General features: G+C 37.2%; 1 protein-coding gene across 1 annotated transcript in view; it reads left to right on the top strand.

Annotated features, from left to right (window-relative positions):
* Positions 1-13,622, top strand: part of LOC128659943 (gastrula zinc finger protein XlCGF26.1-like) — a gene marked incomplete at its 3' end in the record, with an annotated part of 470,541 nt that extends 456,919 nt beyond the window's left edge. The window contains exon 5 of the mRNA XM_053713533.1: positions 12,744-13,622. Within this exon, the coding sequence (XP_053569508.1) occupies positions 12,744-13,622 (879 nt within the window). The remainder of the gene's footprint in view (positions 1-12,743) is intronic.
* Between the last annotated feature and the right edge of the window lie 312 nt (positions 13,623-13,934).

The following is a 13,934-nucleotide window of genomic DNA, read 5'->3' as shown; positions in this document are numbered from 1 at the left end:
CCTGAACAGGGCCCTTTGCGGGGCATGCCCCAAGAATTTCAGCTCTTTTGCCTGTAAAAAAAAACATACAATACCCCCCCCCCCAACATTACAACCCACCACCCACATACCCCTAATCTAACCCAAACCCCCCTTAAATAAACCTAACACTACCCCCCTGATGATCTTCCTACCTTGTCTTCACCATGCCAGGTTCACCGATCCGTCCTGGCTCCAAGATCTTCATCCAACCCAAGCGGGGGCTAGACATCCACTGAAGAAGTCCAGAAGAGGGTCCAAAGTCTTCCTCCTATCCGGCAAGAAGAGGACATCCGGACCGGCAAACATCTTCTCCAAGCGGCATCTTCTATCTTCTTCCATCCGATGACGACCGGCTCCATCTTGAAGACCTCCAGCGCGGATCCATCCTCTTCTTCCGACGACTAGACGACGAATGACGGTTCCTTTAAGGGACGTCATCCAAGATGGCGTCCCTCGAATTCCGATTGGCTGATAGGATTCTATCAGCCAATCGGAATTAAGGTAGGAATTTTCTGATTGGCTGATGGAATCAGCCAATCAGAATCAAGTTCAATCCGATTGGCTGATCCAATCAGCCAATCAGATTGAGCTCGCATTCTATTGGCTGTTCCGATCAGCCAATAGAATGCGAGCTCAATCTGATTGGCTGATTGGATCAGCCAATCGGATTGAACTTGATTCTGATTGGCTGATTCCATCAGCCAATCAGAAAATTCCTACCTTAATTCCGATTGGCTGATAGAATCCTATCAGCCAATCGGAATTCGAGGGACGCCATCTTGGATGACGTCCCTTAAAGGAACCGTCATTCGTCGTCTAGTCGTCGGAAGAAGAGGATGGATCCGCGCTGGAGGTCTTCAAGATGGAGCCGGTCGTCATCGGATGGAAGAAGATAGAAGATGCCGCTTGGAGAAGATGTTTGCCGGTCCGGATGTCCTCTTCTTGCCGGATAGGAGGAAGACTTTGGACCCTCTTCTGGACTTCTTCAGTGGATGTCTAGCCCCCGCTTGGGTTGGATGAAGATCTTGGAGCCAGGACGGATCGGTGAACCTGGCATGGTGAAGACAAGGTAGGAAGATCATCAGGGGGGTAGTGTTAGGTTTATTTAAGGGGGGTTTGGGTTAGATTAGGGGTATGTGGGTGGTGGGTTGTAATGTTGGGGGGGGGGGTATTGTATGTTTTTTTTTACAGGCAAAAGAGCTGAAATTCTTGGGGCATGCCCCGCAAAGGGCCCTGTTCAGGGCTGGTAAGGTAAAAGAGCTTGTAATATTTGTATTTTAGAATAGGGTAGGGAATTTTTTATTTTGGGGGGCTTTGTTATTTTATTAGGGGGCTTAGAGTAGGTGTAATTAGTTTAAAATTGTTGTAATATTTTTCTTATCTTTGTAAATATTTTATTATTTTCTGTAACTTAGTTCTTTTTTATTTTTTGTACTTTAGATAGTTTATTTAATTTTATTTATTTGTAGCAATTGTGTTTAATTAATTTATTGATAGTGTAGTGTTAGGTTAATTGTAGGTAATTGTAGGTAGTTTATTTAATTATTTTATTGATAGGGTAGTGTTAGGTTTAAATATATCTTAGGTTAGGATTTATTTTACAGGTAAATTTGTTATTATTTTAACTAGGTAACTATTAAATAGTTCTTAACTATTTAATAGCTATTGTACCTGGTTAAAATAATTACAAAGTTGCCTGTAAAATAAATATTAATCCTAAAATAGCTATAATATAATTATAATTTATATTGTAGCTATATTAGGATTTATTTTACAGGTAAGTATTTAGCTTTAAATAGGAATCATTTATTTAATAAGAGTTAATTTATTTCGTTAGATAAAAATTATATTTAACTTAGGGGGGTGTTAGTGTTAGGGTTAGACTTAGCTTTAGGGGTTAATACATTTATTAGAATAGCGGTGAGCTCCGGTCGGCAGATTAGGGGTTAATAATTGAAGGTAGGTGTCGGCGATGTTAGGGAGGGCAGATTAGGGGTTAATACTATTTATGATAGGGTTAGTGAGGCGGATTAGGGGTTAATAACTTTATTATAGTAGCGCTCAGGTCCGCTCGGCAGATTAGGGGTTAATAAGTGTAGGCAGGTGTCGGCGACGTTGTGGGGGGAAGATTAGGGGTTAATAAATATAACATAGGGGTCGGCGATGTTAGGGCAGCAGATTAGGGGTACATAGGGATAACGTAGGTGGCGGCGGTTTACGGAGCGGCAGATTAGGGGTTAAAAGTGTAATGCAGGGGTCAGCGATAGCGGGGGCGGCAGATTAGGGGTTAATAAGTGTAAGGTTAGGGGTGTTTAGACTCGGGGTACATGTTAGGGTGTTAGGTGCAGACGTAGGAAGTGTTTCCCCATAGGAAACAATGGGGCTGCGTTAAGAGCTGAACGCTGCTTTTTTGCAGGTGTTAGGTTTTTTTTCAGCTCAAACTGCCCCATTGTTTCCTATGGGAGAATCGTGCACGAGCACGTTTTTGATGCCGGCCGCGTCCGTAAGCAACTCTGGTATCGAGAGTTGCATTTGCGGTAAAAATGCTCTACGCTCCTTTTTTGGAGCCTAACGCAGCATTTGTTTGAACTCTCGATACCAGAGTTAAATTTATGGTGCGGCCAGAAAAAAACCCGCGGAGCGTTAACAGCCCTTTTACCGCCAAACTCCAAATCTAGCCGTTAGTGAAGCTTCCAAAAGACTTTTGCTGCTCAAGGGTGTGGTGAGAAAGATCAGCAAAGATGGTGATGTCCTTGAACTGCTCTGGTAAAGTAGGTTTGGACATAGAAGCTCTAACAAGCCGCTCCTTATATGTATAGAAGTGCAGCCGCACAATGACATCCCTTGGTTTATCAGTTGCTAGACTTCTAGGACGAAGGGCCCTATGTGCCCTATCAATGAGTCCCTCATTTGGGTTCACCGGTGGTGCCAGAAGGTTGAAGAATTCAGACAGGTGGGTGACTAAGTCACTAGAGGCTACACTCTCAGGAATCCCTCTGAGACGTAGATTATTCCGACGGGATCGGTCTTCAGCATCCGCCACTTTATTTTCTAGCATAATAAGCTGTTCTGCCAAACTCTGGGCATATGCTAGGATATTAGCTTGTTCAACTGCCATGTCTTCCTGCTTCCTCTCAACTGTGTCCACTCTTTCTGAAGTAGACGTCAGATCTCGCCGCATCTCAGCTAGTGAGGCAGTAATTTGAGTCTGAAAAGAAGAGTGGTGTGCCTCAAGTAAAGATTGCAGAGATGATAGTATAAATGAGGGTGTTACAGTTGTTGGGGCTGCATCTTGGAGGGCCTGAAGAGTAGTGGTCACCAAGTCTGATCCAGGCGTTGAGGTATTGGAGCTGTCTTGTGAGTCTTCATTTGTAGATAGTAGCATAGGATTGAAATGATCCACCACAGTCCTTTTAGGGCCAACTGATGGCTTTGGTTTCCGTTTGTTGGATTGTGCCATTCTCAGATCTGTGGGTGACACAACCGATAAGCAGAAGCACAAACCAAGGCCAGAGGAGAAAAAATTTGTAAATTGATGTTGCAAGATAGACTAGAGTAATGTGTATATGTAATAGGATCCGGAGCCTAAGGAGCTCCCCCTCCCCCTAAGTAATACAATTAGCAAGACATTTGTAGAAGAGGAGAGTGCTGTTGACTTTTACAAGGTATTCCTTATCTCTCACATATGCTGCTTTTGATAGGGTATTTGTCAGACCTCCACTGGGATAGTTGTTGTGCAGATTCAAGGATCATGTATGGCACCCTCCCAGGGGAGTGCCCCCTTTTGGGCGAAGCAGGAGAAGGAGGTGGGGTATGACCCGCTACCACTAGGGGTAACGGGAAAGGGGGGAGGGTGTCAAAACCTGGCGTCAGGTATCAGTGAAAGCTGGTGCTGCAACAATTCCTTAAAGTAATGTCCGCCTTTAATTCTGGCGCTGGAAAACTTTTGCAGAAGTATACAGTTATGCAGCAACTTACAAATAGGTCACAGTTCCCAGTAGTTTAAATCAAAGGGCTCTGCTGCATGATAACTAAAGTGTGGGACTGAACTCCAAGTTAGTTCCTATTCTGAGCCACTGAAAATAAATGATGGCAAGGGGAGATAGCTCATTCCGTTTTTCCCCTTTTCCTCACTTCCTTCCCTCTCTGTTTTCCTTTTTATATTTGTTATTGCTCAAGTGACACTGTAAATCGTAGTTGCTCAGGTGTTCACATTTACTAGCAACAAGTGCAGGGCTCAAGAATCAGTCTTAACCGTTAAGTAATACTTGCAATTTTATGCCTGGTATAGAGTGAAGTGGTGGGAGCAAGAGAGGCAAATGGAGAGTTGCAGTCATAAAGTTCACTGGTATCTGTGTCCCAATGTTAGGAAGTGTGAGGGTAGTATGCACCAAACATAAATAATAAGTTCTTACCAGATCGTTCAAGTTTTACTCTTGCCCCCAATGTCATCTACAGTAGTGCTGGTTAGTTCTCGTCCCGCAGCTGAGGGTCCGGTGCAGAAGCAAAGATGGCGGAGATTCGTGCCCTTTTTATAATACAGAAGGCAAGCCGCTTTGAGAATAGTTTCCACCAGTCTCTGACCTCTATTTCTTAGCGTACTTGCCCTTCTCTCTCTCCTATTGCCCCCTCTTCCACATCTAGGTCCTTCGGTGCTAGCTCCGCCACAGGATTCCGATCCCTGTCTGTTGCCTAGGGCCCAAAAGAGAGTGACTCGGTCTCCCCGCAGCTGTCGCACTGATGGATGCGCTCTCCGCTTAAGCCTAAAAACCGGCTAGTGTAAGGGAGCCCCTCTTCGTCTATGCAGAGTCAGCAGGCACTTGCAGATTACCTCCGGAGCGGAGCCCCGACCCTCCGGAGGATAAATTTCCACATACGCCTCAGACAAGGTAAAGTCACAGGCCTGGTTAGTTGTCTGCTTCCAAAAGTCCGGTGTAAATACAATTACCTACTGCTTCAGCACGGACACTGCAGCGGAGACCAGGACACCTTACATCAATCACTTAACAGACTTTAAAAGTAATTATATCGCTATATAATTATTATAATAAGCTAGTTTGGCAGAGAGCTCCTGAGAAGTACGTCTGCACAGCTAGACGGTTAGCTCCGCCCCCCCCCTGCTATAGCATTTTAATGTGAGTATCACTTTAGTTCATTATTGCATCAATTCAGATATTTGCTTACAAAAGTGTAACAGTTTGGATTGGCTCAGCTGATGTTATTTCAATACCACAGTGGCAGCTTATTATGTATTGATGTATTCAAATGAATTAGATTGTCTGCTCCTGAGCTTATATTGTAAAGCTCTGGGAAAACTGTAACACACACAGAGCTAACTGTACTAAATGCTTGTGCTAAATCAGCAGCGCATGTGTAATACCCTAGGCAAAGGGACTCAGCCGATCTGTATCACATGACTTGTTATGTGTGCCTTTAATTATAACATCCGTACACTTAATCACAACCATTATTTACTGTTAGCTCTTTAAACCATTTAAAGGGATAGGAAACGTTTTCTTTCATGATTCATAACATAGATATTAATGGCAGATAAGAGCCATAGGCCCAGCAAGTCTGCTTGAGTCGTATACAGTGTGCGATTTTAAACAACTTTCTAATTTACTTCTATTATGAATCATTTGTTGAAAAACAGGGATGTATGCTTAGGAGCTGGCCCATTTCTGGAGCACTATATGGCAGCACTATTTCCTGCCATGTTCTGGTCTAGATGCCTACCTAGGTATCTCTTCAACACAGAATATCATGGGAACAAAGCAAATTTGTTAATAGAAGTCAATTGGAAACTTTTTTTAAATGGTTTGTTCTGTCTGAGTCACACAAAATAATGTTTGGGTTTCATATCCATTTAATGGGTTTCATATCCCTTTAATGGGTTTCATATCCCTTTAATGGGTTTCATATCCCTTTAATGGGTTTCATATCCCTTTAATGGGTTTAATATCCATTTAATGGGTTTCATATCCATTTAATGGGTTTCATATCCATTTAATGGGTTTCATATCCATTTAATGGGTTTCATATCCCTTTAATGGGTTTCATATCCATTTAATGGGTTTCATATCCCTTTAATGGGTTTCATATCCATTTAATGGGTTTCATATCCCTTTAATGGGTTTCATATCCCTTTAATGGGTTTCATATCCCTTTAATATACTATTTACAGACACTGTTAGAGCACTGAAAGATAATGTAACTGAAACAAAAGGAATAACAAAGAGTTGCATTTAGGAGAAACCACAGAAATAATGATGAGTGGTGCTGTGTTTATAAAAGAATATTACAAGTGATGACATTATAGTTCATATCCATATACAGTGACCTATAGCTATAAAATATTATCTGTTTTGCGAAGTGGATATTTTGACAAATTAAAAAACTGTAACGGTGACCCTGTTTCATTTTTTATGTTGTTTTTTGAGTAGTAAATATTATGCCATGCTCACAGATATAAGATGTCCAGTATTAGAAAAAAAGGTGCTTTTACCTAGGGATCCATAGGAGCACATGTATAATTATAGGTATGTATATAAATATATATGCATGTATTTCTATACATATGTTTATATGTACTTATATCTGTATATATGTATCTATATTTGTATATATGTATTTATATCTGTATATATGTATCTATATCTGTATATATGTATTTATATTTGTATATATGTATCTATATCTGTATATATGTATTGATATCTGTATATATATATTTTTTATCTGTATATATGTATCTATATCTGTATATATGTATTTATATCTGTATATATATATTTTTTATCTGTATATATGTATCTATATCTGTATATATGTATTTATATTTGTATATATGTATTTATATCTGTATATATGTATCTATATCTGTATATATGTATTTATATTTGTATATATGTATTTATATCTGTATATATGTATCTATATCTGTATATATGTATTTATATTTGTATATATGTATTTATATCTGTATATATGTATCTATATCTGTATATATGTATCTATATTTGTATATATGTATTTATATCTGTATATATGTATCTATATCTGTATATATGTATTTATATATGTATCTATATCTGTATATATGTATTGATATCTGTATATATATATTTTTTATCTGTATATATGTATCTATATCTGTATATATGTATTTATATCTGTATATATGTACTTATATCTGTATATATGTATTTATATATGTATTTATATCTGTATATATGTATCTGCAGACATATATACATATAAATAGCCATTTCTTCCAAAAGAGAAAAACATTACTGGTATGGGGATTATATAACATTACTATTCTAAACAACAACCATTTAAATAATAAAAAAAATATTAAATAGTCATCTAAATAATCATTTATAATTGTTATTAAATGGAGGAATATACAGTAGATATTAAATATGACTAATAAAAATAGCATGAAATTATTAGCTGCACATGTTATAAATTAGCAGCCTTGGGTAAGTGAATAGGCTGTATTCATACACATTAGGGACTCTACAGACTAATACTGAATAATTTATTGTCATGTTTTCCTATCCCTTTGAAAACTGTTTCTTTTAAATGTTTTGTTCACGGTTCATGTGTTTACATGTGAACATGTATATAAGTATATATTATATGTATGGAAATAGATTTACATATATGATGGTCGCTTCTTTTAAATACAAAACTCTGTTTGTTGCAGAGTACAGCAATTCATATGTGTAGAATAACATAGTCAGAAGAAATATAATATATGCTAGAAAGATTAGAAAAATAAACATTAGATAATACATTTTGTGAACAAATAATAATAGGGTCAAATTATTAGTATTGAAATACTCAGCATTGTATCTCATATGAATCTAACCACATGCTAATATTATACATCTGTTTGCAACTAAGTTCTGTTAAAATAACAATTTCCATCAATAAAAACATAATATGATGCTGTATCCTGAGATATTTTAGGACACAACAGAATAATCTCTCACATTTAAATAAACCATTTGTTTCCTCCTTACTTATCCATATGATAATCACACCCTGAGGGGGAGGCAGGGACTCTGTATTCATGTGACACCAGAGGGGACAATAGACATCTATATAAGAACAAAAGCACAGGTGTGGCCCTCTCATTGTCTCCCAACTGACAAGTTGTACTCATGTGAGTCACACAGAGAAAGGTGACACTCCCACATTAGTATAAATATCTGTGTAACACTCAGTGATATCACAGGAGGAACCAGAGAGACTTCATACTTACAGAGCTTCTGCTAAACGGTAATATGCAAAACCTGACATAAATCTTTATTAGCAGCCTCACACTGTTGTGTTTTATTTAATGATGAGAAAATATTGTTCTGTATTTTATGATAAAGATAAAATATTTAATTTCATATAAGAAATTGAGTCTAATTTTAAATAAATCCTCAACTGCACTTATTTAATTTGTTTTCTATATATCATGCTCTGTTAAACAAATTTAACGTGAAGTTCTTTCATTTAAAAAGGCTAATTTAAAGCATAATGATTTAAAGCAGTTTAAGTAAAATGAATGTTTGTAGCAGAACCAAACCATATTTTCAGGCTTGAAGAGATCTGTCTAATAATACATTTGTGAGGGTTGTTCCTGTTATCCAAAAAGCAAGACATTTTTAAGTATCAGCCAACTAAAATCCTGTATATTCCCTATAGGTTTATAACAAACTATAGTGCCCAGATAAACCATTTTCATTTAATATTATTCTGAAGCTGCTATTTGCTCCAGTAATAAATATCACTCAGCTTATGGCCCTGCTGTATCAGTCTCATCACATATACTGATCTATTCATAAATATCTTGTGATCTGCATATTATTTTATTTCTAACATAGATATTGACATTGCAGCAGATAAGAACCAGAGACCCAGCAAGTCTGCCCGATATTTCCTAAAAGTATAACTTTATCTAGTCCATAGGATAGCCTTATCCCACGCATTCTTAAAGCCCCCACAGAGCCTCTCCTGGTACATTTTATTTTTTATACTATATACAATTTTGGTAGCCTCTTGTACAGATTCAAGTTTGTTTATATCCTTCTGAAGATATGGCCTCCAGAACTGCACACAATACTCAAAGTGAGGCCTAACTAATGATCTGTAAAGTGGCATAAGAACCTTACTATTTCTGCTGCAAATACATCTAAACATTCTGCTGGCATTACTCGCTGCAGTACTACATTGTTTACTAAAATTATAATCATCTGAAATAATAATTCCCAAGTCCAGTTCCTCATTTGTAACAGTGAGTAAAGTGTTATCGAGTCTGTAATTAACTTTTGGATTTTTCTTCCCTAAATGGGTAATTTTACTCTTTGCTGTGTTAAACTTTAGATTCCAGTCATTTAACCAATCTCCCAGTTGTTGTATATCACTTCTCATTTTGTCTACCTCCCGGAACATCTACTCTGTTACAAATGTTTGTATCATCTGCAAACAGACATACTTTCCACTGTAGCCCTTTGCTGATATCTATGATAAATATATTAACCAAAGCAAACTCCAGAACTGACCCCTGAGGAACACCACTAGTAGCAGCCCCCTCTGCTGAATTTACTCCATTTACTAAGACACTCTGATTTCTATCATTAAGCCAGCATTCTACCCACTTCTCAATTTTTGAGTCTAGACCAATGAGATACAGTTTGTGAATTAGTTTGTTGTGTGGGATGGTGTCAAGTGCATTGCATTTCACTCGTGTTCTGAAAAATACTTACCTTTTAAACCTTTTCCTCGGTCTAAAATGATGGATTGTTCATCCTCCAATCACGGCATTGAATCAGACACTGATTCCCCTGGGCGGGAAGCCGTGATTGGGCAATGACCGATTCATCATTTCTGACGTCGGAAGAGGCCTGCGATGACCGGGGTAGCTGGAGCAGCTGTCAAGTTTAAAAGGTAAGTACTTTTTCACAACACGAGTGAAATGTAAATTTTGATGAATTGAAGTGCCGCTGTTTTTAATCAAATTTTTAAAAAACAGACACTTTATCATCAAAATTTACATGCACTTTAAATTTACTTCTATTATGATATTTGCTTCATTCTTTAGATATACTTTACTGAAACAGCAGCAATGCACTACTGGGAGTTAGCTGAGCACATAAGGTGAGCCAATGGCAAGAGGCTTGTATGTGTGACCACTAATCAGCAGCTATGCTTTGCCACAAAGTTCTCCAAAGGAATAAAGCAGATTTGATAATAGAAGGAAATTGGGAAAATCTGTTGTTTAAGTCTGATTCAGTAAAGTTTAATTATGACTTTGCTGTCCCTTTAATGTGTTTCTAATGACTTGTTTTACCGGTGTATAAAATAGTATAAAGTGTATGGGAAATTTCACCGTTAGCTTTAGTTTTTATGTAAAATAACTGTTTGCTGTCTGTGATTTATTTTCATTATTAAATTGTACACAGCCTTTTAAATGACCTGAGGCAGCGGCTCCTACTTAGCATATGCAGGAGTTCACATTATATAAAAATATGAGTCTGTTATTGGCTGATAGCTGTCACATGGTACAGGAGTCTGTTATTGGCTGATAGCTGTCACATGGTACAAGTGCAGAACATTTATCAGAAAACAATCTACTGCTCTTTTTAAATTCATAGTAAGTTTTATTGCATTGTATTTTTATTAGGCATCTATGGTTTTGTAATTCTATATTTTAGGGTCCTTTTAAATGGACTGAATTTGCCAAAAGAACAGATCTTTTTATATTATCACTCTATGTAAACACAAATTCTTTATTTTCTTAACTCTATCAAAGGAAACAATTGAAATAAACGTTTTAGTGCCTATCTCTCCCACACCCCCTTGCAGTGTGATTTAACACAACTCAGTATTGACCAAGAGAAGTTAAAGGACTGGGGATGGAGCACATGAAAAAATGTATGACAGTGAGAATTAGTAGGAAGTACAATACCAATACTGCAGTATCCAATCTAACTTATATTTAAACAACTGATTTTTAACAGTTCTTTCAGGAGAAAATATTGTTTCATAGAAATGATATACAACAAAGATTATAATATATTTGTAAAGTTGTGATAGGGTCTCACTTAAATAGATTTTCTACCATTATGTTGTATTGATCTGGGAAGATTCCTTTTTAAGAGCTAACTGTACTAAACGCTTGTGCTGAATCAACATCACATATGTAATAACCTAAACAGCTGATCTGTATCACATGAACTGTTATGTGAGCCTTTAATTATACCATACGTACAGTTATTCAGAACCATTATTTAATGTTATCCGTCTAAACCATTTAATATACATTTTACAGACACGACCAGAGCACTGAGAGATATCAGGTATTGATGTAACTGGAGTGAATAAGGGAACCTTCTTCCTGAGCACAGACATTGGAGCCTGTTATCAGCATGAGCTCATATGTGTTAGGTGAGTAAAATAGATATTATGCTGACTTTAATTACTGGGAAAATAAAATAGGTCACTCATTAAACAAATATAAACTATTATTTTTATATCTGCATCTATTAAGAACATTTGTGTCAGTGACAGTTATAAAGAAGGAGCAACCCCCATTGGACTGAGGAGGAGGGTAAAAATACTACCCCCCCCCACCCTCTGTCCTTTTAGACCGATCATGTCCAACAACTGTCTAACCTCACCCCCTGACCTGGTTCAGTACTCAGAATACCTGCAACTCCACCTCTCCCTGCCCTGACCTCACTCATGGAACACCCATAACTGCATTTATGCCTACCTTGTTCCCATGTGTGGAACACACACAACTCCTCCAGTGAGTGTTCCCCACCCCAGAACCACCACTGATTTGTGTGTTTAATTTTACAGTGACTTATTATTATTATTATTATTATTATTATTAATAAACTAATACAGTTTTTGGCTGTTTATATAAATCAAACAACCACACCCTCTTAAAGCATTTCAAACTGATCATTATTCTGTGATGATTAAGACATCACATTCTCACCCAACTGGTTGAGCATCAGCCAGGCAGGGCTGTATTTGCAGTTGCTTGTGAAATGTTAAATGAGGATGGTGTATAGATGTACTTGTTACCTAGATGACAACATTATCCACATGCACCTTGTTTAATGCGGCCCTATAATTTGTTTTCATCAGTAATTTAGCTTACTGTGATATAGTAATGTTTACATTCTATGTCATCCTTTTTTAATTTGTGATTTATAGGTAAATTTAAAAATACAAAAAGGAAGAAATTTTCGAGTATAAAAAAGTTTTTTTTTTATTGAGATGGATTATATTATAAAATAATAAACATTCTTATTCTTTATTCCATTTCTTTTTATGTAGACAAACCCGTGAATAGTTCATATCCATCCTCCACTAAAGGAAGCATCAGAACGATACCGCAAACTCCAATAGTCTTAGACACCAATGACTATTCACAAACATTGGGGATATCACAGCAGATGTTTAAAGAAGATGGTGAATTGGGAGGAACTGGGCAGCAATCGTTATGTACAAAGAATAATTTAGTCATCAAACAAGAGGACAACATTAATGCCTTATCTAGTAAAATTATTATCCCAGAGGATACACCACACACATTTAATGAGTTTTCAAAACATATTAAAAAAGGGAAAAGTCTACAGTCTAGCCAAATGATTCATACAAAGGAACAACCCTTCAAATCTACAGAATGTGAGAACAGCTTTAGATGGAAGTCTCATCTACTAGAACACCACAAAATTCACACAGGTGAGAAACCACACACATGTACTGAGTGCGGCAAATGTTTTACACAAATGAATCATCTGAGAACTCATGAAAGGATTCACACAGGAGAAAAGCCTTTCACATGTACAGAGTGTGGAAAAAGCTTTACACAAATGAGTACTCTGAAAACTCATGAAAGGATTCACACAGGGGAAAAGCCTTTCACATGTACAGAGTGTGGAAAAAGCTTTACACATAAGAGTCATCTGAAATATCATGAAATTATTCACACAGGAGAAAAGCTTTTCACATGCAAAGATTGCGGAAAAAGTTTTACACATATGAGTAGTCTGAAAAATCATGAAACGAATCATACAGGAGAAAAGCCTTTCACATGTACAGAGTGTGGAAAATGTTTTACACTAAAGAGTAATCTGAAAACTCATGAAATGATTCACACAGAAGAAAAACCTTTCACATGTACAGAGTGTGGAAAAAGTTTTACAGAAAAGAGAAGTCTGAAATCTCATGAACAGATTCACACAGGAGAAAAACCTTTCACATGTACAGAGTGTGGAAAAAGTTTTACACTAATAATTAATCTGAAAAATCATGAAAAGATTCACACAGGAGAAAAGCCTTTCACATGTACAGAGTGTGGAAAAAGCTTTATACAAATGAGTACTCTGAAAACTCATGAAAGGATTCACACAGGAGAAAAACCTTTCACATGTACAGAGTGTGGAAAAAGCTTTATACAAATGAGTACTCTGAAAACTCATGAAAGGATTCACACAGGAGAAAAACCTTTCACATGTACAGAGTGTGGAAAAAGTTTTACACTAAAAAGTAATCTGAAAAATCATGAAAAGATTCACACAGGAGAAAAGCCTTTCACATGTACAGAGTGTGGAAAAAGCTTTATACAAATGAGTACTCTGAAAACTCATGAAAGGAGTCACAAAGAATAAAAGCCTTTCACATGTACACATGAGTGTGGAAAATGTTTTACACAAAAAAGTGATCTGAAAAAGCATGAAAGGATTCACAAGGGAAGAAACCTTTAATATGTTTAGAAAGTAGGGTTGCTAACTTTTGCACAGCCGATTCCCTGACACTTTGCAAATTGGCGTGGTTGAGGATGTGGTTAGGGGTGTGGCTTCACACAGCCTTAAAGGGGCATTCCAGCCAAAATTGGA

The sequence above is a fragment of the Bombina bombina genome, chromosome 5 (assembly GCF_027579735.1).
Source record: "Bombina bombina isolate aBomBom1 chromosome 5, aBomBom1.pri, whole genome shotgun sequence".
In the NCBI taxonomy this organism is placed as follows: Eukaryota; Metazoa; Chordata; class Amphibia; order Anura; family Bombinatoridae; genus Bombina; species Bombina bombina.
Note: the sequence above shows the minus strand (reverse complement) of the source record. Positions and strands in the feature narration are given on the sequence as shown.